General features: G+C 43.9%; 2 protein-coding genes across 5 annotated transcripts in view; both read left to right on the top strand.

The window, feature by feature from the left end:
* The window catches only part of Tbccd1 (TBCC domain containing 1), a 46,467-nt gene extending 32,046 nt beyond the window's left edge, over window positions 1-14,421 (top strand). Inside the window, exons 4-10 of one of the 4 annotated variants that reach the window (XR_015045781.1) lie at window positions 744-1,110; window positions 3,989-4,175; window positions 4,299-4,796; window positions 8,376-8,523; window positions 10,546-10,590; window positions 11,748-11,824; window positions 12,591-14,421. Coding sequence is in view for 2 of the 4 variants with exons in the window: in XM_029470441.2 (XP_029326301.1) it covers window positions 744-1,110; window positions 3,989-4,175; window positions 4,299-4,796; window positions 8,376-8,490 (1,167 nt within the window). In the remaining 2 variants the exon portion in view is untranslated. Of the gene's footprint in view, window positions 1-743; window positions 1,111-3,988; window positions 4,176-4,298; window positions 4,797-8,375; window positions 8,735-10,545; window positions 10,591-11,747; window positions 11,825-12,590 lie in introns of those variants that run through there. The other 3 variants (XR_015045782.1, XM_029470441.2, XM_085832471.1) reach the window with 3 other exon arrangements.
* Window positions 14,422-14,492: 71 nt separating this feature from the next.
* On the top strand, window positions 14,493-21,100 carry Crygs (crystallin gamma S). Its single transcript, XM_021185128.2, has 3 exons — window positions 14,493-15,233; window positions 19,625-19,867; window positions 20,717-21,100. Exons 1-3 carry the CDS (start codon window positions 15,138-15,140, stop codon window positions 20,987-20,989), a joined length of 612 nt encoding a protein of 203 aa, XP_021040787.2. The 5' UTR covers window positions 14,493-15,137; the 3' UTR covers window positions 20,990-21,100.
* The last annotated feature ends 5,807 nt before the right edge of the window (window positions 21,101-26,907 follow it).

Genomic DNA, 26,907 nt, shown 5'->3' with positions numbered 1-26,907 from the left:
AACATGAAGATGGACTTTTATGAAATAATGTTGTTTGAATGAATTGTTGATTTTATAATTCCTGGTAATGATTTTACAGAATTCCTGGTTTGATTCAAATAATTTTAAGAAGTTAAGATAGTTGGTAGAAAGTTTAAGGTGAGAATAAAAAATAGAATATTCCTCCTCTTATAAATAATAAAGGCTGCATATGTCAGAAAAGGAGTTCAATGAGCATTCATGTGCGACAAGCACATAAATTGCACTAGAAAGAAAAATAGGCTTGGAACAAATTAATGATCACAAAAGACATTCGTTCTAGGTTAAGTCCAGGGATGAGGCCACGGGTCTTGGTATGCACCATGATAATTACGTCATGAACAAGGAGTGTGTAATTCTGTGTATAAGAACAGAGGATGAATTAGCTAGTTTAAATATTCAAGACTTCAAAAATAAATCATAAGATAGATGGCCTGTTACTTGGCGAAGATAAATAAAATCATTGCTTTGAACATAAGAAATAAAAATTAGACAAAACCCCATAATAGTTCTGGTCTCACCATATTAGATAAAGGGGTATTGAACCTGTAGTGCTGTGGAGTTAGTTCACACATAGTACATACACCAAGGTTACTTTTACACAGCTACCTACTTTCTTTTGAGGGAATGAGGCATCATATCAATGCAATGTAATTAAAATGTCAGATGTTTATCTTACAGGACATCTTTGTTCAGTTGAGCGTTTTTTCCTTTGTTTGTTTTAGAATTGGAATGACTACAGTCACCAGGCTTTTGTCTGTAATCATCTGTCAGAGCTCCTCGAGCTGCTTCTAGACCCAGAGCAGCTCACTTCATCCTTTCACTCGACCCACAGCAGTCTGCTCTCACGGGATGCTGTCACGGCGCTCAGCTTTCTCATTGAAGGCACCGTGAGCAGAGCCAAGAAGGTCTATCCCCTTCATCAACTTGCACTGTGGCAACCACTGCACGTAGCAAGTGGCTTCTCAAAGAGCTCTAAGACTTTCTCTCTCTACAAGCTGGAAGCATGGTTGAGGGCCTCTTTGACCACAAATCCGTTTGGTCCATCTGCTTGCCTCAAGTCTGGAAAGAAATTGGCTTGGACTCACCAAGGTATTTAAAGAATGATGCTTTACCTAATGTTAAATTCAGTAACAGGGAAACCTGCTGTTTGCTGGTGTGTGAATGATCAGGTGTCTTCTAGCCTGGTGAAGTGGCACATACCTATCTATAATCTAGCACTTGGAAGACAGAACAGAAGAATCACAGGTACAAGGGCAAATTGGGCTATATGGTGAGATTCTTCTGTCTCTGCAGTGCACACATGTGGTACACAACATACATGCAGGTAAAACATACATGAATATAAGGTAAAAATAGAGGGAAAAAAAAACCCAAGTGAATGTCTTTGTTATGGTTTTATTGCTGTGAAGAGACACCATGATCATGGCAGCTCTTATTAAGGAAAATATTTAACTGGGGCTGGCTTACAGGTTCAGTCCATTATCATCATGGTGAGAAGCATGGTGAAGGCAGACATGGTGCTGGAGAAGGAGCTAAGAGGTCTACGTCTTCATCTACAAACAGCAAGAGAAACCTCGAGCTTCTGAGACCTCAAAGCCCATCCCTAGTGGCACACTTCCTCCAACAAGGCCACCTCTCCTGACAGTGCCATGCTCTCCCTATTGGCCAAGCATTCAAACACATGAGTCTGTGGGGGTCATTCCTACTCAAACCCCCACAGTAAGTAAGCAAGACGTGCCTCCATATAAAAGAGGATCTGTCTTCTGTATGTGCCCTGCACAGTGGAGCAGGACCCTCAGGTGATCTGGGTCTTTTGTCACATTCACAGAAGCTATAATCCGCCCTCCCCCAGTTCTCTCTTCCCTCTGCTCTCAGATGCTTGCTTGAGGCTTTTTCATTTCTATTTAGCAGCAGGATTTGGCATACCAATAGATGACACCTCAGAGTTGGTGTAGAGATGAGTGGCTTTTAGCTGCAAGACACAAGCAAGGAATATACTTCCTTCTTTCTAAATTAGAAATTATATGAACAGTAACAAGGGACCAGTGTGGACTGTGTCACTGGACAGCCGTGGCTCACAGCTAGGTTCCACTGCTGTAGACTAGTGGGCCCATGTATAAGTTTCAAGAAAAGAACCAAGAAAACATTTCAGATATCTATGCTGCTAAGCTATGTGCCAGGCCAGATTACTGAGAAAATAAAATATAGTAGTCTTTCCACAATTTCAGAATTGCAAAGATTCCACAGAAAACTTCCATATATTTTTCTTTAAATATATTGGCTTAGCTGGGTATGGTGTTGCATGCCTTTTGTCCTAGCACTCAGGAGGCAGAGGCTGGTAGATATCTGAGTTTGAGGCCAGCCTGGTCTCTGAGAGTGAATTCTAGAACAGCCTGGTCTACATACTGAGACCCTGTATCAACCCCCTTTCCCCCCAGAAAGTTGACTCTTTTTCAGGGTTTTTTAGGACATGCTAAGGGATTGAACTTGGGGCTTCACGCATCCTAAGCATGCGTTCTACCATTGAGCAACAGCTCCAGAAAGAATCACATCTTTTTTTCATATTTTTATAACACTGTAAAACAGAATGATTGCACATTATCTACAAAGTCTGGTCTTTTTTTTTTTTTTTTTTTTTTTAAGTGATCCAGGAAGTCTATATCCAACCCAGCCATTCTGCCATGAATCAGAGTCTCCTTGAGATTCAGGGATCTTATAGACATGTAGGTGAAACTGTGTAATCCTTAGCTTTATAAAAAAAACACATAGGCTTAAGGGAGCTTTACCCTTGATAGGGAAGGCACTGTGGGAAAATTAAGACTATCTAATCTCATATGACTATATTAAAATTCTAGTAGTTTTATAATAAAACAATATTTAAACTTTTTAATGTTATTTTTCTACATAACCAGGTTTTATGCATATGGTTATGTGCAATTGAAAACTAATAAGTCTCTTAAAAGAAGAATTTTAGCATATCTGTATATCCTTTCCACATTGGACTGGGTTAGATTGTCTGCGTGGCTAGTGGGAAGTGCAGATAGAGCAGCAAGACAAATGGTGACAAGGCTGTGTCGGTGGGGACCCTGTGGGGAGGTGCGTTCCCAGTAGGAATGATCTTAGGGAGAGAAGATGTGAACTCAAGTGGGAGTCCTGGGATGATGCTGTTAGTTGATGTACTGGTTTTGGGTCAACTTGACACATCTGGAGTTATCACAGAGAAAGGAGCTTCAGTTGAAGAAATGCCTCCACGAGGTCCAGCTGTAAGGCATTTTCTCAATTAGTGATCAAGGGGGGAGGTCCCCTTGTGGGTGGTGCCATCTCTGGGCTGGTAGTCTTGGGTCTATAAGAGAGCAAGCTGAGCAAGCCAGGGGAAGCAAGCCAGTAAGTAACATCCCTCCATGGCCTCTGCATCAGCTCCTGCTTCCTGACCTGCCTGAGTTCCAGTCCTGACTTCCTTCGGTGATGAACAGCAGTATGGAAGTGTAAGCTGAATAAACCCTTTCCTCCCCAACTTGCTTCTTGGTCATGATGCTTGTGCAGGAATAGAAACCCTGACTAAGACAGCTGAGAAGGATGTAGAGTTTGTGGTATGGCAGTTTGAGGAGGCCATCATGGTTGAGATGACAGTGAGCATCCTGAGGAGGAGCTGTTTGGATCTATCTGCCACTAGTGTAAGACCTTAGGCATGTTACCTAACTTAGTAGGTAAAGGAGAAAACTCATCCTAGCTCTACCAGAAATCTTGAGGCTATTATAGGTTTACATTTGTTAAAGATGATTTTGAAAGATTACAGATATATAGAAAAAGAACAGTAAACAGTACTTTATCATTAACTCTTACATTTATTTCTTTATATGTAATGGACAGACAGTAGGCAGGAGCACATGTAGATGCATATGAGCTTATGGTCACATGTTTTCTTTGATTTGAAACTATCTTATTATTTGTGTGTTTTCTTAAACAGTTGAAGGTTCGACCAAAAGAGCCAAGATTGCTTGCAATGCTCACATGGCTCCTCGGTTGCACCGCATCGTGGTGATGAGCCAGGTTTACAAGCAGACACTGGCCAAGAGCTCAGAAACTCTAGTAGGAGCACACGTCAGGGCTCATCGCTGCAGTGAGTCTTTTATATATCTGCTCTCCCCCTTACGGTAAGCGTAGATCCCTAATATTTTGATATTTTCTTTGGACTGGGGGTTTTGTTTTTGTTTTGAGAATGAATTTTATTCTAGGTAATTGATTCAGAAGAATTTAACTCATTTAAAATTTTTCAGATCCATGACAATTGAAAAATGCAGGAATAGTACCTTTGTGTTGGGTCCTGTGGAGACAACTCTTCACCTACATGACTGTGAGAATCTAAAAGTCATTGCTGTTTGCCACCGACTGTCCATCTCTTCTACAACAAGCTGCACCTTTCACATTATGACACCTTCACGTCCACTTATTCTCTCTGGAAACCAGACAGTAACTTTTGCCCCCTTTCATACCCATTACCCAATGCTGGAGGACCACATGGCCAGGACTGGCCTTGCTACAGTGCCTAACTATTGGGACAACCCGATGGTGGTGTGCAAAGAAGGCTCTGACACAAGAGTCTTCCAGCTCTTGCCTCCTTCCGAGTTCTACATATTTGTTATTCCCTTTGAGATGGAAGGGGACACAGCAGAGATACCTGGGGGTCTCCCCTCTGCCTACCAGAAAGCACTGGCTCAAAGAGAAGAGAGCATACATACCTGGCAGAAAACTGTGAAGGAGGCTCGTCTGACAAAGTAAGTGTCTTCTAGTCAGTGTTTTGCCATTTGTGCAACACTTGATGGGAAGATAAATTAATTTGGATAGTTTATAGTATCTAGCCACACAAATTAAAATGTCGTGTGCATCCTTTCTCAGGGCTTGAATCCAGGTTAGTATTCTAGATGCTGTGTGGCTAGAAGATGCTAAGGTAGGTACTCAGGTATTAGGCTCGCATCCTTGAAGAAGTTGAAGTTGCTCTGTGGCACAAGCCTGTGATCCCAGCACCTAAAGCTTGGGGCAGGAGGATCACAGATTCCAGGTTAGTGGGAGGGAGTGCGTCACAATAAAAATCACACAAAATTAAAATCACAATAAAAATCACAATAAAAATCAGCTTACACTTAGTTGGCAGAGAGAAGATGTGCGTGAACTAAAGCAATCTTGTCTAGAGAATGGGATGTGCTTCAGCCTTAACAACTTAGCTGTTAGCATCCTCTTGTACACTGCTTTCCCACCATACCACAGACTTACAAGTCACATTCTTGAAGATGGTTGTACCAAAACTGATTCTTGCTAGTTCTTGTCACTTACTCCCTTAATCAATGCTAAAATGGGAGAAATAATGAAAGTATGTTTTTAAAAGCTAGATTTGCAGTATAAAATACTGTGTTTCATTCTACTTAGGGGGCACCAAAGTGGCTTTTTAAAAACTTCATGCATGGGACAATACATAGCTGTGAGTATTATGTTATGCCCAGGTTTTTATTTAAGGGATATTGGTCTTTGAACTCCAGAAGCCAGAGACCTGGCATGCAGTTTACAAAGAGTTCAAAGACAGCGGTGTGAACAATTAAGGAAGATGTGTCAAGGAGATAGAATTTGTAATGGGTCCTGAAGGATGGGAACTTTGCATAGCAAGTGAGGCCTAGTCTGAACATCTGAGAGTAGTGGAGGAGCAGATATCTGAGAAGCAGAATCCAAGGTAGGATTCAGGGTGCAGCACAGTGGTCCCTAAGCTTGGTAAGTGACCTGAGTCAAATTATGCTGTGTTTTGATGATCAGACCTCGAACATTCCACTAGAATTGCACAGTAGAAGCTTTGCAGTGTTTGCTTTAAGCTGTGAGATGAAGCCCAGAATGGCATTCATTTATTCAGGAGCGTCTGTAAGGCCAGCGGTACACAGACTCTCCACTAGAGGCCATGGCAGACTTAAATAGATAGAACTCTGGGCTAGCACATAGGCAGTCAGACTGTGGTTCAGTGTCTGGGGGAGAGCAGAGAGGGGGACGGGGAGGATGGAAATACTCGGGCTGCAGGCCAGGCTCCATGTGTAAGTGTGTGAAGACGAGAATGTGAAAAGGAATCCTAAAAACAGAGTCTGAGCTTAGTAAGTTTTTATTAACCAATGTTTCTTCTCAGCAGACCACTGTGAATAACTTAAAATTACCCATGCTTGAAATAAGTAATCGTTCTTTACAAATACTTTGGTGGACAAATTTCATTTGTTAGAGAGTCTAAGAGAGGAAAAGGAAATACTACGGTGCTCGACCACGGTGGGGGTAACTTCTTCTCTCTCCATTTGAGCACAGGGTCAAGTTATTTTTGTAAATCTCAATCTAAGCTCCCTCAATGTGTGTGTTGTATGTGTGTGTACATCATACTTCATACCTATATATACAATAAACACACACACACAGGATCGACAACTTATGCCTTAGTTGGGGAATCTATGTAGAAGTACTACAGTTCCCTGTGTAAACCCTGGATGTGGCTCTCACCTCATGAATCATATCAGCAGATTGGTGACCTCACTGTACTCAGAGCTTTCTGAATAGGAAGTCGTCACTCTAGTATATCAGTAACGATGGAGATGGAAAGCTTAGGGAGATTTGTAGAGTCTGGATCACAGACTGAGTACTTAGAATGGCCCAAGCACTGATCTGATCAGCTCTATGTTAACTCACTGACTATTTCTAGTAGCTGTACCCAGTTGCAGATGAGGACTAGAGAACTAAGATTAAGTACTTACTTAGTCACAGAGGATTCAAGTACGACCTTGTTGGCCTTGTTCCAGAGGTGCTTCTTGTCTCTGTGTCCTTATTATCTTCTCAGATATGACACCATATAGTACAGTTATAGAATTAGAGTGTATATTGAGATCGTCATTGAAAAAATATTTTTAGAAGACTTACTGTATAAATGTTTCCACCATTTAAATGCCTAGACTCTCTTACACACGTGGAAAGCTTAGGGAGATTTGTAGAGTCTGGAATGTGGTAAGCAATTATATTCTAGCATGGAATGGTGTTAGAAGTACTGTAAAAGGAGCTAGTGTAACTTTGGGAATAAAGGTGCACCTTAGCTTACACTAGGGTTACATCCAGAGCAAAACTCATTGTAAGCCAAAAATTCCTTTACTGTACCTAAGCTTGTGCAGTGGGAGCACTGAAGAACATCCACTTTCCTGACCGTTGGCGTGCAGGCCTACACTTCACAGGTGCTGCTCAGCATTAAAAAGTATTATATTGCTGATTACTAGCCTGAAACACACACATGTGAAGTAGAGTTCTGCAGAGCAAATACACTGTTTTAATCTTGCCATAAAGTTAAGCCATTTAGTTAAATATGAGTTGAGAACTTTCTGCGGAAAAAAGACAGAAACCAGATTGAAGGCAAACTGCCAGCCAGATCCTGGTTCACACTGTGAGATTTGTGGAGGGTTGTGGGAAGCAAGTGGCCTTGCCGAAGATTAAATGCCATCTGCATTCAGGAAAAGTGACTGCACGGTTGTAACTTAGTCATTTATCTGTAGGACAGGTTGGGATGAGGTAGATCTAACATACAGAGTATCAGCATCCACTCCCCCAGGAGACAGGGCCTGCCAGTCATTGGTACCGTCTTGGTCTCACCGCTGGACTTGAGCGGGATTGTGCGGTTGGGGTTGTGGAGTACCCTGCCCTCCCTTTGGGTGGTAGTCATTCCCAAATGCCCTCTCTATTGTTGGTGTCTTGTAGATCCAGTGGAATTGTGTCCTGCCAGGCTAATGTGCAAGTTGTCCCCAGATGTGGGTTCTGCTTCTCTTTCTTGCCTATGTCATGCTGTCACGTTAGGGCTTTGATTATTTCTGTCCAGTAGTCCGTTCCACATAATCCTGTTGAAGGTCATATTAGAGAGGCATCTCTGTCCACTCCTTTCCTACAGTAATACTCCGGTAATGCTGCATTCTCAGCTGACACAGCACTGTTCTCCAACAAGGGTTTTCTTAGTACTTAACTTCATGCTGTATATTTATCTTGCTTCTTTCCTGTCTTCCCCACAAGGGCTTATAGTTGACAGGGACATATGCAGAGACCATAATCTTCTGACCTGGACCGCAGGACGGTCTCTTTTCCTTATGCATTTATTCCCGTCAGTCAGAATACTGGCTCATTCGTTTTGTCCTCAGTAAGAACCTGCAATGTATTAAGCTAACATTGTGTCTCACTGTGCCTTGAACACAGTGAGAACTGAAGGGTAACTGCACGTAGTCATTTAGTTTTATTGAGATTTTAGGGAATCATAATCTGCTGGGGTCTCTAATCTTACAATTTTTTGCTCTTAATCCCAACTTCAGGGAGCAGAGGAAGCAGTTCCAGGCCCTAGTGGAGAACAAGTTCTATGAGTGGTTGGTTAGTACCGGACATCGGCAGCAGCTGGACAGCCTTGTGCCCGCTCCAGCAGCCTCCTGACAAGTGGCTGCATAGGACCACATGGAGCCACGGGTAGGCATTGAGAACACGGGCACCTACGAGACTGTTGGGAACCCTTTGGCATGCAAAACAGAAAAGAGAACACAGCGTATTATGTCCTTGCCCCTGTGCTCGTCTGTCCCCACCCATGGGTAGACACATACCCACATTTGTTTTTTATGAGAAAGACTATTCAAGTGGAGTCTATCTCAGAAATGTGGGCAAATAAAATGGCCAAGTTATATCTTTCTTTGCAATTTGTGTACCGCCAAAAATTTACCGTTTTCTTCATCAATTATGTTTTTGTTTTTACTTATGGGTGTGTGCACCTGAGATGTGCCTAGAGAAGGCCAAGGTGCCAGCTCCCCTGGAGCTTGAGTTTGAGGTGGTTGTGAGCTGACCAGCTTTGGTGCTGGAAATTGAACTCGGGTCCTCTGGGAAAGCAGTCTATGGGCTGAACTGCTGAGCGCTCTCTCCAGCTCAGGTATTAAGTTCTATACCTCATCTCTAATGTATTCTTTCCTGTCTCCAAAAACTAATAAAACTGATCTTAAATAATGTCACATAGAGCATTATTAATAAATTAGATAGAATTAATCCAAATAAATAGTTTATTACTGAACACTAGATGAAAGTCATGAATTAACTATGTAGAAGAGAATATAGAGATAAATTTGCTGAGAATTATTTAATCCAAATACTTTTTTAGCATATTTTTAAAAGATTTTTCAAAAAAATATGAGTCTGAGTGATTTGCCTTCATGCCTGTCTGTGCACCACATGTATGCCAGATGTGCGGAGAGCGGAGCACACCAGTTCTCTTGGGACTGGAGTATCAGACAGTCGTGAGCCATCATGTGGGTGCCTGGAATCCAACCTGAGTCTTCTACAAGAGCAACAAGTGCCCTTAACTGCTGAAACAACTCCTCAGCCCTCAACTGTTTTAAAATAGAAATTAACTTGCTGCTTTCAAGTTTTTGAAAACTGAAATTAAAAACAAAAAAATAACCAAAATATACCATAGTTTATTGGGGAAAATACAGAAATGGAAATGTTCACTAACATACAGAGATGCTCACTTACATACAGAGATGCTCACTAACATACAGAGATGCTCACTTACATACAGAGATGCTCACTAACATACAGAGATGCTCACATACATACAGAGATGCTCACATACATACAGAGATGCTCACTTACATACAGAGATGCTCACATCATACAGAGATGCTCAATAACATACAGAGATGCTCACATACATACAGAGATGTTCACTTACATACAGAGATGGTCACATACATGCAGAGATGCTCACTAACATACAGAGATGCTCACATACATACAGAGATGTTCACTTACATACAGAGATGGTCACATACATGCAGAGATGCTCACTAACATACAGAGATGCTCACATCATACAGAGATGCTCACATACATACAGAGATGTTCACTTACATACAGAGATGCTCACTTACATACAGAGATGCTCACTAACATACAGAGATGTTCACTTACATACAGAGATGCTCACTTACATACAGAGATGCTCACTTACATACAGAGATGCTCACTTACATACAGAGATGCTCACATACATACAGAGATGCTCACTTACCTATAGTGATGCTCAGATACATTGAGATGCTCATTTACATATAGAGATGTTCACTTACAAATAGAGATGCTGGCTTACAAATTGAAAATGTGGCAGCTGAGGTGGTTCAGAGGGAAGGGCCAGATGCATCATGAGCCTGGTGTCCGATTTGGGTCCCTAGGACTCACATAAAGGTGGAAGGAGAGAAGTGATTCCACCAAGCTGTCCTCTCTTCTCCATCCGCACTCTGGGTGAACAGGCATGCACACACACACATCATGAACTTATGCATAGTAGTAAATAATGAAGATTTTCTATCCCCTCTCCCAGCAGGTCTGTGGGCAAGCTAATGGGTACTGGGCGAAAGGGTCATTTTCTTCAGTGGTCTAGCCTTTTCTTTAGGGGTCTAGCCATTGCTAAGCTCCTTTGTTCCAATAAATATATATCCCCTGCAGAGTGCAATGGCGCTGGAAAACAAGCTGGTAACATTGGATGTTTAGGTAAGCATTCCCATTAGAAATTCAACCAGATAAAAAGATTTTCATATTCATGCTGGTCATATGCTTAAAGAATTTCTGAAAGAGTATAAAAAATGTAAGCAGCATTTGTCTTTCAGAGACAAGCCTGGGGACCCAAGGTAGGAGAATGCTTATTTTTAGAGATACAGCTCATATATCATGAAATTCGCCTGTTTGTTTGGGGCCTTCTTTTCTTTTTCTCATTCTTTTGATGGTACTGAACAGGGGGCTGAGGGCCACACACATGCTAGGTAAGCATTCTATCATTGAGCAGGCTGTGTCTGCTAAGTAGCTCAAGTCGGTCTTGTGCTTGGCCCATAACCAAACTGACCTTGAGTTTGCAATCATCTTACCCTTCCAAGAAGCTGGAATTATGGAAATTATACGTACCATCAAGCCTGGAACATCACCTTTCTAAGGTGAAGAAGTCATTTGTATTTTATTATGTTCACAAATTTATACAACCACCACCTTTTAAAAACAGAGTATCTCAAAGCACATAGTTAAAGCTTCCCCCACCCCGTCAGTAGTCATTTCCCAACCTTTAACCCCCACAGCTTTCCTTACCTCCAGGCCCTGGCGAACAAACATTTCCCTTGCTTATCCTAGATATTTTTATAGATGAACCAGGCAGTCAGCCTCTCTGTCAGGGGCAGTTCTGCTGTGTCAGGACTGCTCCTCCCCCCACCCCCCTAGATTTATTAATTCTATATTATACTGTTGCTGCCTTAAGACACACCAGAAGAGGACATCAGATTCTATTACAGATGGTTGTGAGCCACATATGGTTGCTGGGATTGAACTCGGGACCTCTGGAAGAGCAGTCAGTGCTCTTTAACCGCTGAGCCGTCTCTCCAGCTCAAGACTGTTCCCTCGTATGGTTGGGTAGCGGTCCATTGTGAGGACATGTCAGTGTTGATGAGACGATTCCCACCTTGCCTCTGCTTCAGCTAACACTGCTGTCATGTTTATGACAGGGCTCTGCGCAGCCATGCTCTCCTGGGATGCATTCCTACTCAGCAGTGGGCTGCATGGACATGTGCTTACCTGCTTAGGGGACTGTAGTTTTCTAAAGCTGCAAACAAGCCATTGCCTTTCTAAAGAGTATTTTTCTTTCCTTTAATTTGTTCATGACACAGGGTCTTCCTATGGAGTGCAGGCTGGCCTTGAACTTGTAACAGTCCTCCTGCCTCAGTGCCAGATGCTGGGATTGTAGGTATGTACGTACCATCATGCCCAAAACATAATTTTGGGGGCTGTATGTTTTGGGGGCTGGAGAGATGGCTCACTCATTAGAACACATGATGCTTTTTTTTTTTTTTTTTTGGAGAGGACCCAGGTTCAATTCCCATCACCCACATGTTAACCTACAACTGTCTATAACTATAAGGGTACATGTACATGTAGTGCATATATATACATGCATGCATACATGCATACAAGCAGAATATCCATGCACATAAACTAAACTTAAAATAAGCATAATTTCACAATATATAGTTAACAAATGTGGGGCTGGGATTGGAAATGCAGCAATTGTTCAAAGAACCAGACACTGTCAGGGGTCGGGATCAACATTCCTGTTAGTCTCTTGTCTACCGAGTTGGGATTCTTAGAGTTTCTCCCTAAGTTAACTAACACCGAAAAGGATACAAACCTTATTTTAGCACTCTGAATTCTCATGATCTACATACTTTACATGAGTTTATACTTGAAAGTAGTTTTCGCGCCAGGCGTGGCAGCGTACGCACGCCCTTTAATCCCAGCACTCAGGAGGCAGCAGCAGGCAGATATCTGAGTTCAAGGTCAGCCTGGTCTACAGAGTGAGTTCCAGGACAGCCAGGGCTATACGGAGAAATCCTGTCTTGAAAAAAAAAAAAAAAAGAGAGAGAGAGAGGGAGGGAGGGAGGAAGAAGTTTTCTTATTTGCATAGAGCATGAACATTAATTTACCTACATTTAATTTTCTTTGCTCCTCTGCAGGGCTCTGGAAACGTGAGGAGGAACAGGCCCCTGAAGCCTGTTGGAAAGGTATCCTTGCTGCCAGCAAGACCTCAAGGCTTCTCTGTATTCAAGACCTTTTGCTGGTTCCTGTTCTGTACTCACCTAGGTTGAATTTTAGCCAAACTTCCGACTTTCATAAAGCATCTTACTGTAGAAGGTCAGGAGGTCACACGGCTGGGGCTGAAACGGAGCACTGGGCACAGCAGCTCTGTGTGTATGTGAGTGTCTCAGTGACCAGTACAGGCTTTCCGGCTGACTCCACATTTTAATTTGTACGATGAAAGGATTTTGTCCTAGCTAAAAAGTTAGCCAGGTGTGGTGGCACATACTTGTAGTCCCAGGGCTCAGAAGGCAGAGGCAGGCAGATCTATGCGAGTTCCAGGCCAGCCTGCTCTACACGGTGAGGATCCTGTGTCTCAGAAACAAGCAAACAAGCACACACAAAAGAAAGGAAGAAAAAGAAAGAACAGTTGTGTGGTTCTTTGTAACTTGCTACTCTCTTTTTTAAAAGAGTGACAGAATGGTCAGTTGGTGCATAAATATGGCAGAGATAGTTTTATAAAATAGTATTTTAGGCCTTATCATATAAAACACATGGAATTTTATAAATTGTTTTATTTTTTATTTTCTGCTTCAAATTTCAATAAACTCTAAAAAGTAACTTTTTCTCCTGTTGTTAAAAAGATGTTTCACTTTTAATCTTAACAAAAGGTTTCTGCTGTTATTCTTTTACTGTGCCAGAGTTGGTTTTTGTGGCTGGAAAGCCCTGGTTGAAGATGGGTAAGTGAGATGAGTCCAGTCAGCAACACAGGTTATTTAACTAGTAGTTATCACAGAGCAGCCACTAACATGGGTTATTTAACTAGTAGTTGTCACCACAGCGCAGCCGCTCTTATTCCTCAAGTAAAATTAACTCTCTTAATGCTTGTTAAGCCTTTGACGCTTTGGTAGTTTTTACTTTAGCATGAAATTGGAGTAAGCAAAGCATGACCAAATGAAGACCCATGGGTGATGGCATTAAAGGATTCTGATACTTTAAAGTGCATAAAATTGAGGGAGAAAATGCCTTTTGTGGTTTGTTATTCGCTTCTCATTAATCAACATGTCAAAGCACATGTTTAAAGATTTATTTTTAATATTATTAAGTGCATAAATTGTGTGTGTGTGTGCGCGCGCGTGCGCCGCACTCAAGCCAGATGAGTCAGAGCTCCTAGAGCTATAGCTGTGAGCTACTCTGGGGCTGCTGCTTCTGCTGCAGACTGAAGTCCAGTCCTCCACAGAAGCAGTAGGTGCCGCTAACTCCTGAGCTCTCCAGCCCCTAGACTTGCCCTTTCTAAGCTGAACATTCTTGTGGGTACCACATTTATAAAGATAAATGTGGAGATCTCTTGGAGATGTGTTTGTGGAAAGGTAAAGTGGTAAAGTTGGACTTCAAAGAAGACTGAGTTGGCTGGCAAAGTTAAAAGCGGGGAAGGGGGGAAGTTGATGTCGTATTTCTCTGAGCTTGTATAAAGTCTTCATCTCATTCCCAAAGCTAGAGATGAGACATTTGCTTGCCTGGTGTAATGGGCAGAGAGAGCATCTGGCTTAGAAAGTTGTGGACACGACACTCCTCTTGTGAGTCATGATAACTGAATGACATTTGCAAGGATAGGTGAGCTGACCTTGGAAAGGCAAATCTATAATTCCTAAAGCAGGACAATCGCTGTGACCTTGAAGCCAGCCTCAACTGCACAGTGGATTCCAGGCCAGCCAGAGATGCATAACATATTAAGATTCTTTAAGGAAAAACAACAACAAACAAACAAGAAAAAAGGGAGGGAGGGAGGGAGGGAGGGAGGGAGGGAGGGAGGGAGGGAGGGAGGGAGGTTAGGTCACTGAACTCACATGCTCTGTGAGTAGAGCACCCAGCTGCTACTATTTGCCGTACTTGGACTTCTGCTCTCTGTCGTTGCCTTTAAAGCTTAAGAGTAGTCGCCGACATTATCTTACTCCTAAACATACTAGCATGCACTTATCAAAAACAGACATTTTTCTTACCTAGTTTTATGGCAGTAATCAAATTTGAGCCAAACATTGATATATCTAACATAATCCACACCTAAATGTTTTTTGTAGTGACTCCCAACCACCCCCCCAGGATGAGCATTCATGACCCTTAGTTCTTAGTGAATTTGTTTACCCAGAAATCAAGGGTGGTCTTTGGCTTCTTCTGCAGGCCCTCTGTTGAAGGATAAAACGATGTTAGGAATGTCCAAGAGGTCATTGGCTGAGAAAACAAACTGCACAGAGAAAATCTTGGTTTTGAATTTTTTAAATGTTTGGCTGGGTTTTTGGTGCCTTGATTCAGCAGAGCCTACAATGCAGTAGGGCTGGGTGAGCATTACAGGGGCCGCAGAGCTCCCCTTTATTTCATAATCCCAATTGTTTTTCTAGCAACCATCAATAGACTCTAAATGACTGACTCAAATTTTGGATCCAATTCTCATGACTAAGCAGATGTTTGATTTGAACTGCCCTCTATAAATGTCCCTCTGCCTGTGGTCCTGGAGCTGCCCTGGATCTCTCTCAGTAGTGCGGGAATCAACCTTTGCACACACAATGTCTAAAACTGGAGGCAAGGTAAGTAACCTGTTTCTCATCCAGGGGCACGTTCAAGGCAGAGCTGTTGCTTCACGGCCCTGAGATGAGTAAACTAGTGCTTGAGGGACAATCCCGGGGAGAGAAGGTGGAAAAGGCTTGTTTTCTAGTCAAACAGAATCATCTACCACCACGTTAAAGATTTACTGTTAGTGATGGATACTGTGCTAGGTAACTACATGAACCGTTGCAAGGGCTGCCTTCCGGCAACTGGAGATGTAAACCTCACAGGAGTGGAACTGGCAAAGACTACAGTAGAAAACATCAGTAGTCAGCATTCTGTTCTCCGTAACTTAGCCTCATGTGTTACTGTTCCAAAAGGCCAGGGGAGAGGCCAGTCCAGTGAACTCAATCTTACAATACTTCTGCATTCAAGTGGTTCTTGTTTCTAGGCAGAATCTTCACTAACGTTTGACCCAACTGCGTGTCGGAAGGTGATTGCTCAGGGAGGGGGTTTGCTTCTGTAGTAGTCAATAACTCAGGAGGGCTGAGGCACTGTGCAGTGCCTGATCCCCCAACTGGGCCCCGCCAACTCTTTGCTTTTAGACTTACTAATCTTGGAAGAGTTAGGAGAAATGTGCAGTGAACCCAACTGTTAACATTTGGTGAGTCTCCATTACACCATTTGAAAAGTAGCTGACTTCATTGCATTGATGACAGATATTTAAATATGTATCTCCTAAAGACAAAGTTTCCCCCTTGAATAAACAGACCCCCGACATCCAGATCATACTTCATCTCTCCAGTTGACCCCAGAATGTGGGTGATAGAGCACGTACAGTCACATGGTACATGCAGTTAGTTGATTATTTGTCTTTGTTCCGGGTCTTTCCCTCTCCTGAGCCTGTACCGCAGCATCTTCAGCTTTTGTTGTTCCTGAGACATGGACGCTTTACAAAGCTCAGGCCAGGTCGGTTGAAGAAACCCCATCTAGATTCATCTTACAGTTTCCTCATCTTTAGACTGTGGCTAGCAAGACGTTATGCAGGTGATACTGTATGCTTTCCAGTGCATGGGGTTAGGAGGTGGCTGTTAACCCAAGATTCTGTGTCTGAGCGCTTTTTCCTCAGTTGACAGATACAGCACACATCCATCCAGACAGATGTCCAGTGCTGTAATATACATCACTTGGGTCCTACTGAAAAGTCTGAAGAGCCTTGAGGGAGGCTGATGCATAGACGTCATATAAATAAATACCCGTTCTTTCTCCCTACCCTTCTGTTCTCACCATCTTGTCACTGGATTGATCAGAGGCACCATGGGCTCAGCAAGAACAACAGGTTTTGTTAGGCATATTTTCATTAACCACTGAGATAATCGAGATATTTTTCTTTCTGCTTGGGTTGGTACGCTATTTTTCAAAACTAAATGTGACAGGGATTTTATAGTGATTTCTAGGAAAACCAGCATTTTTTTTCCTCTTCCAAATTTTATGTGAATAGACCTCAATCTCTCCATTGGCTATAGAATGGATGGATATAGACTGGATGGCTTCCACATTTCTTTTATAAGTAGGAATTGTGCATAGATGGAGCAGCCTTCATCCACTGAACAGAGAGTTTGGGCTGGAGCCCAGAAATGACTCCATTAAGAACAAATGCACACTTGGTTTGACATGGAATGGCTGGCTAGCCTGGGAGGGTATCCAACATGGTAGCCCTGTGCATATTTCATATCCCGGACATTGGTATAAGGCAAATGTGCAGATGAGGCATAAGTGTTGGGAATCAATGAACTAAAACACATCCCATATTTCCTTTAGCTCCCACAAAATCATTTTTGGCTCAAAAGTCAATTCAGCATAGAGATGAAGTCCTGTAGAACCTGTCCGTTCTTGGAGAAGTTACTGGATTTTCTTAAAGATCCCTTCATCAGTCACAATACAAAGGCTCATGAGTGCGAGGCCAGTCCCACCAAGTGTTCAGAGAGCAAATGTTGCCTTGTTAAGTCACATCACATAGGTGGGAAGATGGAAGAAAGAGAAAATGGCCCACATGAAAAGCAAGAAGCTTACAGAGCACTCTACAGGCTATAGCTATCCTTGAATAGGTAGTGGCCTTTGGAAGTTATCTCTGTCCAGAACAATGAGAACAGCTTGCTGTTTAAAGTATTAATCCTTGGCTGCCTACATATGACCTGCACAAGGACAACATTAACAGATATGCTAAGGTGAAAGGATGAGAGCTCAGGGGACCTCAGCCCTAACCAAAGAATTACAGGCAACTAAGGAATTCGGAGAGCGGAAGAAACAGGCTGCCCCAGAGGAGAGCACGCCAGTTGGTTACCCAGTACCAAACAGCCCTGAAAACACTTAACATACAGACTAAACCAGATGTATTTTAAATGGTTTTTCAAATGTGTTTCACAGTTTTGCACATGGGTAAAACATACTTTGGTCACGTTCATCTCCCATTCTCCCATTCCTCTTCCACGCCCAGCAAGCCTCTTTCCTGTATCCCACTTCCTAGCTTAGGGTGTGCTAAGGTGTGTGTGTGTGTCTGTGTGTGTGTGTCTGTGTGTGTGTGTGTCTGTGTGTGTGTGTGTGTGTGTGTGCCCCATTGCATGTCACTAGGGTTTCTTGCCTGAGCATGGCTGTGAGTTGTTTACTTGAGCAAGACAGCTTAGAGGGGTGGTTCTCAACCTGTGGGAATCACAGATATCATGTAGCTATTTGCATTCTGATTCATAACAGTAGCACAGTTACAGTTACAAAGTAGCAACAAGATAATTTAATGGCTGAAGGTCACCACAACATGAGGAACTGTATCAAATCTTCAGAGCATTAGGAAGGATGAGAACCAATGTCTTCTCCACCCAGAAATATGACTCTCCTTTTCCCAGCAACCATTTAATTCCCTGTAGCTCCTCCAGCTGGGTAAGCCCGTTCTTCATTGGCAATTTTTAGTCAAGTATTACACTTGACTACTATTTTACCCTTGGGTCACCCTCTGTAGAAAGGCACTGTTACTTTGTTTTGCAGATTTGGAAGACTTGTGTTTGTGTGTGTGTGTGTGTGTGTGTTTTTTTTTTTTTTTTTTTTTTTTTAAGGAACAGGAAATAGAGGTGAGAGAATCGGGACAGGAAGGGAACAGGAAGGATTAAGGCACAATGAAACAACTCTGGGTGTGCCACCTGCTGAAGAGTCACCCAGGACTGAAGAAAGGATCTTGTGCCCTTTGGGAATCTGTGCATTCTCTCCATCTAATGAGTCACCACCCCCTGGGCTCCTTCAGAGCGTTCTCCCATTGCGGCTCCCTGCGTTATCCTCTTGCTCTTGGCGTTTACAGGCACGAGGGAACCCCAGACGCTCACTATTCCCTAGTTCCTATGGTAGGCTGTGTGCCTCACGTATTTTAGGCATCTGAATGGTCTTGTGCTCTTTGCTTCTGGAAAGCTACTTACCCTGCTAAGCTCACCAAAAAAATTTATGAGGACGCTTTTCTGCCAAGGCGATAAATCAAATCAGCCACAAGGTGGCAGCATAACGCCAAGAAATTAACACTTCTCCCTTTCCTAATAATTAGTATTTTTCTGATTGGGGCATTACTGATCGACAGTGGGGGATTTTTTTTATTTCACAGTGATATTCAGAAATAATTTATGAACCCCAGTGTTCCTATCAGGTGTCCCCAATTTCAACCAGAAAACATTCTGAGCTCTGGTTTGAATTACTATACATTTACAGTGAGTATAGTATTTGGGTCATGCTTTTGGACCAGTGGGAAGCCGATGTCCCCAGGAATGCCTTACCTAACATAGCAGGGCTGAATCAGCATGAGTAGTTCAAGAGCACGGGCTTATGTCTGGCTCTCCGTGGCAACTTGTTCCCAGTGCCACAAGACACTCCAGGTCCTGTGGTAGAAACTGGTAAGACTGAAGCAAAGAACACTTTTGCCTCGCTCGCTCTCTCCGAATTACAGTCATGATGTGTTCTCGTCTGTACCTGTGCCCATTCATGGCATGGTCATCTTCACGGAGCATTTGTTGAGGCGTTGTCAGCTGTTGCTGGGTCCAGGTGATCTGTAGTCTTTACCCTTGGGAGAATCTAAGAGGAATCTGGTGGGAGGGTCAGACGCATAAACAGACATTTATAATATACTGTGGTAAGTAGAGGGCTATGGGAACTTTAAATATGCCACTTGGTCCAAGACTACTGGCTTCTATTAGGACATTCTTTTATTCTGTTCCATTTTAAGAAAGTTCTTGTCCCATTTGTTGACAAGATTGCCAGAAGCCAAATGTGAGGTAAAGTAGAACTGTGTGTTTTTCTTCACAGTAGAAGGAAAGCCATTCTAATGCGACAGTGTGCTTGTTGCTTTTATCTGTGTGCAAAGCCGCCCCGCTCCTCAGCTCACTCAGTGCTCTGTGTGCAGATTAGTTTCTACGAAGACCGAAATTTTCAAGGCCGCCGCTATGACTGCGACTGCGACTGCGCAGACTTCCGCTCGTACCTAAGTCGCTGCAACTCCATTAGAGTAGAGGGAGGCACCTGGGCTGTGTATGAAAGACCCAACTTCTCGGGGCACATGTACATCTTACCCCAGGGCGAGTACCCTGAATACCAGCGTTGGATGGGCCTTAATGACCGCCTGGGCTCTTGCCGAGCTGTTCATCTGGTGAGTCTGGGAGCTTGCTATGTGGCCACAACCCCACATCTTTCATCTTTCCTTCCTTTCGGGTTTTTTTTTTTTTTTTGGGGGGGGGGTTGTTGTTGTTTGTTTGTTTTCTTGTTTTGTTTTATCGAGACAGGGTTTCTCTGTGTAGCACTAGCTGTCCTGGAACTCACTTTGTAGACCAGGCTGGCCTTGAACTCAGAAATCCGCTTGCCTCTGCCTCCCAAGTGCTGGAATTAAAGGAGTGTGCCACCACGCCCGGCTAAGATTTTGTTTTTATGAGTGAGTGTGTGTGTGTGGGGGGGGGGAGGTGTGGGTGTGCTCTCACGCATTTGCATGCAGGTACCATCAGAGGCTGGGAAAGGGTATTGGCTCCTCTAGAGCTGGAGTTAACAGGCAGATTAGATATGGGCTGCTGGATGGAGCTTTTGGGAACTGAACTTGGTCTGTTGGTAGAGCAGCAAGCACTTAACTGTTGAGCTATCTCTCCATCCAACCCCCTCTCCCCACAGCCCTTTCTTAAGTCTTCCTACCTCTTCTTCGTTGAATGAAATAAGAATCTTAGTTTACTTCATCAGTAGACTAAATGACATTACTTCTCAGCCTCGTGGCTGAGATCAAGTAGAGACTAAATACTAATTGTTTAAGGACTCTCTCTCTCCCTCATAGATGTTTACAGAAATTGTGCTAGTCCACCCTTTTGGTATTTCATGGTGGCGACAAGAGTTCTGATGACCCGCCCTTAAGGATGAGAGGCTGTGCACCAAGCTGTTCCCCGAGTTCCTGACATGCTAATGACTTCTATAACAATGGCTGTTCATTTCTTTTGGTTGGTCTTGTTGTTGCTTTCAGTCTAGCGGAGGCCAGTATAAGATTCAGATCTTTGAAAAGGGTGACTTCAACGGTCAGATGTATGAAACCATGGAAGACTGTCCTTCTACCATGGAGCAGTTCCACCTGCGAGAGATCCATTCCTGTAAGGTGGTAGAAGGCACCTGGATTTTCTATGAGCTACCCAACTACCGTGGCAGACAGTATCTTCTGGATAAGAAGGAGTACCGGAAGCCCATCGATTGGGGTGCGGCATCCCCCGCTATCCAGTCGTTCCGCCGCATTGTGGAGTGATAGCCTGGAGTGGGACCATAGAGTTCTCCCTAAGGGCTGAACTTGAGGGCTGAACTCTGCTGTCTGGCTTGTGGTCCAAATAGACAACGTAAATAAAAGCATTGGAATGCATCCCATCGTTGACTATTGTGCCTCTTCTTAATTGTTTTTAGGGACCAGCAATTGGGCTCCCTCCACAGTGGGCATTTACACGAAGCAGTTCATCTTTCAGATAAGAAAGTGCATTCAAGTAAGACTGCATAGAAGGTTAGGAAATCTCCCTTTCACATAGAGGCTCTTTCTGTTTGTGTTTTGCATTAACTCAACAACACCAAACATCGGAGCTGCCCTTTATGGAGCGCACCTATACTAATGACCTGTTTCTTCTCACCCCACCCTGTAAGAAGAGTAGTCTGTCTACACGGTACAATTAAGAAAACTGAGACTTAAGGAAACATTTTAAAAATGGATGGCATCCACCATGTGGCCAATAGCAGTAGAGCTTTGTTGAGGACATTTCGCTTTCGGAAGCCACTGTTTAATTTCCAGCTCATTTATTCAGCTCAGTAGCTGGAGGTCTGAGTGCAGTGTGAGTGAGGGAAGGACCCCAACCAATGTAAAATGTGGGGGTGTAGGCTCCCACTGCAGCTTCTCTCCGGAAAGAGGATCCTTATGGACAACAAGCAATAAAACCAGGCCTGTTACTTGTGAGTGGCCAAGCCGCGGCCTAATGTCCCTCAATTAAGATCCAGATGTTTTGGGTTTGCAGTAAAAGAACTCGCTGCGGTATTTGAAAGGAAGATGGACAGTCTTGAGGCTCACTGAGTCCTGGTGCAGACACAGCATCCATCCCTAGAGTGCTCAAGGGTATTTGAGAATTCAGGGAGATGCTCAAACCACCTGCCTTTAAAAGAGATGACAAAGCTCATGTCTTCTAGGGCCTTTCCCCCAAATGACACATTAAATGCCAATGCATGCTACATGTCTATAATTCACTGTTATCTTCCTCTTCTCGTGTAGCCAGTAGGACTTTGAGAAATGTAAATGTAAGGCAGATGCACACTAAGGGGAAAGGATGGGACACTGCACACAGCTGCTGAGGGCCTCAGCCCCGGAGTTGACTGGACTGTCAGTTCTGGACTTTGCCGCTCTGCCAAGAAGCTAACTCACCTCATCTCCCATACAAGAGCCCCACACCAACTGTTCACCACTGAACACATTGGGCCAGAAAGGACACTGAAAACATTGCCCAATACCCAATGTTACTGACATGGTTTTTAGAGGAGCTGTCTCTGGCAATGACCTCAAAGATCTTACCAGTCACATCCACTGGGGAAACTGAGGCTGTGGTAGCACACTTATTGACCGCCTCCTCGTCCATAGCAACCATTGCTTTGTTCCTTGGGCATTCATCGCAATGTGTTCCGAGCCATCAGAAAATGCTGACAGCAATCCAGGAGAGCGCTGTCATGACGGCTACGCACAGTCTGAGGGAGGCAAACATAAAACAACAGGTTTGTCAGTTAATGCCCTGATTCAGAGAGTCGGTCATTGCTCTTCAAGCCACAGGTGCACTTCTTAACTCTGCTTAAAAGGAATTTTATAGGCATTTGATACTAAAGGCCAAAAAGCCAATTCTATCCTCTATTCATAAACCCCAGTCCTTCTGGGTAGGGCTCTTTCTCACTGCTGTTAGAGTCAAGGGCTGCCATCAACCTCACTCTAACAGTGAAGTGATTATCCTGAATTTACGCCACCTACCTTTAATTGTTTTCTTTGAAACAGCACCTCAGGAAAGCAAAGGCAGAGCTATCCTAAAACCATGTTAGCTTTCTTCTATCTCAAGCAGTCTTCTGAGATAAGACTGAGTACTTCCCAAGTATGGAGCCCACTTCCTCGACATGTAATGTCAAGGGTTCCTACGTCAAGCCTCTAGGGTAGAACTGCCAGATTAAACACAGAAACAGTATTAATAAAGACCAAATACTGGGATATAAATATAAATGTGACCTAAGTGCCATATGGGGCATGCTAGAAATGATCACGTGTCTGATACTGTGACATCACCCTTATTTGCATTTGCTATATTCGGCTGTCCTGTTACAAGAGTAAGGCAAATCATAACGAACTATGTGAGGCTAAAAGCACATGGGACACTGTAGGCTTCAGAAATGGGGGGTACGGGCCCCACAAAGGAAATTTACATGTGCTGTTTTAAGAAAGAATTGTAAGCGTGTATGTCTCCCATGGACGGACCTGTGGACCCCTAGTTTGCAATGTTGGCTGTCAGAGAGAATTGAATACTACAATCCCCCTCTTACACAAAGCCAGCATCTGCCGCTGCAGCTTTCAATCTGCAGTCTTATCTCTTATCCATCTAGGTCTCCACCCACAAGACATAATGATGCCTCTTAATGATGTACCAGTTTTGCTATGAGTTCATCTACATTTTCCTAAGGACTGGCACGAAAGCTAGAGAGGCAGTTAATCCACTCTCTGGGAGTGGATCCCAATCAGTTCAGAGTCACATAGTCTAAGATGGATAACTTTTTGGCTAGCACCTGTTCTGTGGGCACTCGAATCAGACAACATACAAAACGTGTAATAGATGTTTTTATTAGCCTTGTCTTTAGCAGTTGTAACAATACCACAAACACTGAACAGCAAATGCTGAATTGCTGAGAGGAGCCGTATGATCAGATCCTTGTGAGCCTCCAGCACCAGTGGTCTTGTCGATGGGCAGCACAAAGCCTAGTTTCCTGTGTGCTTGTGTTTCAAGGCACTACGTATGTTGTGGATTTAGTAACATGGAACTCATAACCAGTGGCACCAGAACTCACACCCGATGAGCAGTTGCTTTCTCTGTGGAAGTCTGTCTCGGCCTCTGAGTGAGTGGAACATTAGATAACAAGTTGCTAGCATCCCTGGGGGCATTTCGTAAGAAAATCAGCAGGAAGCAAGAATACAAAGACCATGGCATTAGGTGGTCCTGGAACAATGTGTGAGAACCGAGACAAAAAGGCATCTTCACTCCACCTGGGACCACATGCACTGGGTCACTGATCACTGCTCCTCTTTGCCCACATCCACAAGTAGCCTCAAAGCCACAGTGATTTGTAGTTGAGGATTACAAAGTATCTGGGGCTTAGAATTTTCAAATACAGACTCTGACATAGTACAGATCCACTGGACGGCAGTGGCTACTGCGTTCATGCTAGTCTCTACTACTAAGTAGCTACTGCTTGTCTGGATTAATTGCATAGTCTTTTATGTAGTTAGCCATTTTTATACCTTTCTATTTTATCCCATAATTTTTTCAGAAATGTGCATATGACATGTACATGATGTGGGTGCATGTACAGATGTGTGCTCATACATAGGGATGCATATATACATGTATGTGCATGGTTTTTTTTTTCCCAGACAGGGTTTCTCTGTGTAGCCCTGGCTGTCCTGGAACTCACTCTGTAGACCAGGCTGGCCTCGAACTCAGAAATCCGCCTGCCTCTGCCTCCCAAGTGCTGGGATTAAAGGCGTGCGCCACCACACCTGGTTGTATGTGCACGCTTATGGAGGTTCTAGATTGTGGTTAAGTATTGTCCTTGATTCCCATTCAAACACACATACATACACCCACACTCACACCCACACCCCCACACACACCCCCCACACGCACACAGGATCTTTTGCTTACCATGTATCTATATATCTATGTCTATGTCTATGTCTATGTCTAGTCTATGTCTATGTCTATGTCTAGTCTATGTCTATGTCTCTATGTCTCTATGTCTCTATGTCTATGTCTCTATGTCTATGTCTCTATGTCTCTATGTCTATGTCTCTATGTCTATGTCTCTATGTCTTTGTCTCTATGTCTATGTGTCTATGTGTCTATGTCTATGTGTCTATGTCTATGTGTCTATGTCTATGTGTCTATGTCTATGTGTCTATGTCTATGTCTATGTCTCTCTGCCTCTCTGCCTCTGCCCCTCTGCCTCTGCCTCTCTGCCTCTGCCCCTCTGCCTCTGCCCCTCTGCCTCTGCCCCTCTGCCTCTGCCTCTGCCTCTGCCTCTGCCTCTGCCTCTGCCTCTGCCTCTATCTATACAGGTTCTTTTGCTTACCATGTATCTAGCTAGTTAGCTTGATCCAGAACCTCCCTGTCTCTGGAGTGCCAGGACTACTGGTATGACTGCCCAAACCACCGGGCTTTTCTATGGCATCTGGAGTCCGGAACTCTATCCCTCATGCTTGCCCAGCAAGCACTGTACCTACCAAGCCACCTCCACAGTCCATGTCTGTTATTTTAGCAGGTGCTTCATAATTGGGGGAAGTATGTCAGAATCGTCTAACCTATCCCATAACCTCGAGAAAAGCCACGTTTAGCTGCCGCAGGAGTCTGGCCTTCTCTTGCCTGTCCCATTAGTCTCTTCCCTGGTTCTAGTTCTGGGCAGCTTCCAAAGCCAACATGGCTGTGTCTAGAATCCACACAAGTCAGAGCTTTTCAAACCTACACGTTATCCTCATAGTAAACACAACTCAAGCAGCTGTGTTGGTATTCGCTGAGACAATATGGAGAAGCGCCTTAGCTATACCTATAATGGAATAAAGGCAGCTACCCTAAACCCTTTGCTGAAGGACATTCTCGGGAGGGGCCTTTCCGTGGTGAAAGGACTCAGAACCCACGGGGCTTCCAAGATGATGACTCAGGGGTCTACCAGTGACTTCACATCATTTCTGGGCTGTTTATGGGAGAGGAGGAGTCAAGGGGTGGTTAGGAGGAACCAGGGGAGTAGCGGGAAGTTTAGAGGCTTTTGGCCACATGATGGGGTGGCTACTTGCACAGAAATGGAAAGTTAATCTTCCTTTCTTTTTTTTTTTTCCTGCCAGGACCGGAAGCATCCTCTTGACCCCATCTCAGATCTTTCTAGTTTAGTTCTATTTTTCCAGTACCTGTGGCTCCTTTTGTGAGCCAGCAGCTATAACACAGTTGGTGACTGTGGAATGAATAGCTTTCTGGGGAAATCCTGAAACAATTTGCCTCTTGGGAGTGAAGTACCCAGCAGGCAGGAATTTGTCCCCTTTGTTCACTTAACAGCCACATCAGCCTGCGCACTGAACCATTGGGCCAGAACAATGGTGGGCCCTGGCAGTAATGCTGACCACATGGTTTCTGAACACACACTGGCTCCTTTGCCCAAGCTCACAGTAAGCCCTGGTAGGCTGGTCCTGCAGAACCCAGGGCTAAGTACAGAAAGACAGATCTTCAAACTATGTTTCTGTGAGCAAGTGTGGGAAGAAAAAAAAAAAAGAGCCAGGAGGAGACCTGCTTGTGAGGGGATTATGAACCGGAGTCACTCCCAAAAACTCCTCTAAGGGCTAAGCACCCTGGCAGTTGGGAGAGAGTCACATGGTCCTGCCTCCTCAGTGTCTCCTGGCAACAGCTTGCCTCACACTGTCTTGGGGACCCCCTTGACTGGCTGGACTTTGACTCTCCCCGTGATTATGTGGAGAGGAAGGTAGCTATGCTTGCCACTTGCTGCAGGAATAGACTGACTCACAGAAAGGCTATGTGTCTGTAGGGACAACTCCAGCCTTCCTGGGCCCTCGAGTCAAGAAGAGCCCTTTAATGTAACCAGTGTCATGCCAACCATGTCTCTGTGTGTGAGAATTTAGCCTCACATTTCCTGTAAGCATAATGGTGCTCTCAGTGTTGATGACCCTTGAGGTGTGAGTGAACGTAACGGGGATTAGCGCATTGGCCTAAGAGAGGAGCGTCCAGTGGAAAGACAACTGGATTAGCTCGTTGTCCTTTGTATTGTGTGTCTTCTCCTGCCCGCTGCCCTCCCCTTCTCTGGTTTCTAGAAACCAGAGAAAACTCCTCTAATTATACTTCCATAATAAAGAAACATGGCAGATCTGCCCAAAGGAGGGGGCTTGAT

Source organism: Mus caroli, unplaced genomic scaffold, assembly GCF_978045245.1.
Source record: "Mus caroli unplaced genomic scaffold, Mus_caroli_1 scaffold_17, whole genome shotgun sequence".
Classification (NCBI taxonomy): Eukaryota; Metazoa; Chordata; class Mammalia; order Rodentia; family Muridae; genus Mus; species Mus caroli.
This window is presented reverse-complemented; position numbering and strand designations above follow the sequence as displayed.

What these genes read in the sequence shown, in the direction of transcription:
- Crygs (XM_021185128.2), top strand. Translation starts at nt 15,138, where the DNA reads ATGTCCCTCTGCCTGTGGTCCTGGAGCTGCCCTGGATCTCTCTCAGTA. An exon ending in TGTCTAAAACTGGAGGCAAG is followed by an intron (nt 15,234 to 19,624) that starts GTAAGTAACCTG and finishes CTCTGTGTGCAG; the next exon opens with ATTAGTTTCTACGAAGACCG. An exon ending in CTTGCCGAGCTGTTCATCTG is followed by an intron (nt 19,868 to 20,716) that starts GTGAGTCTGGGA and finishes TGTTGCTTTCAG; the next exon opens with TCTAGCGGAGGCCAGTATAA.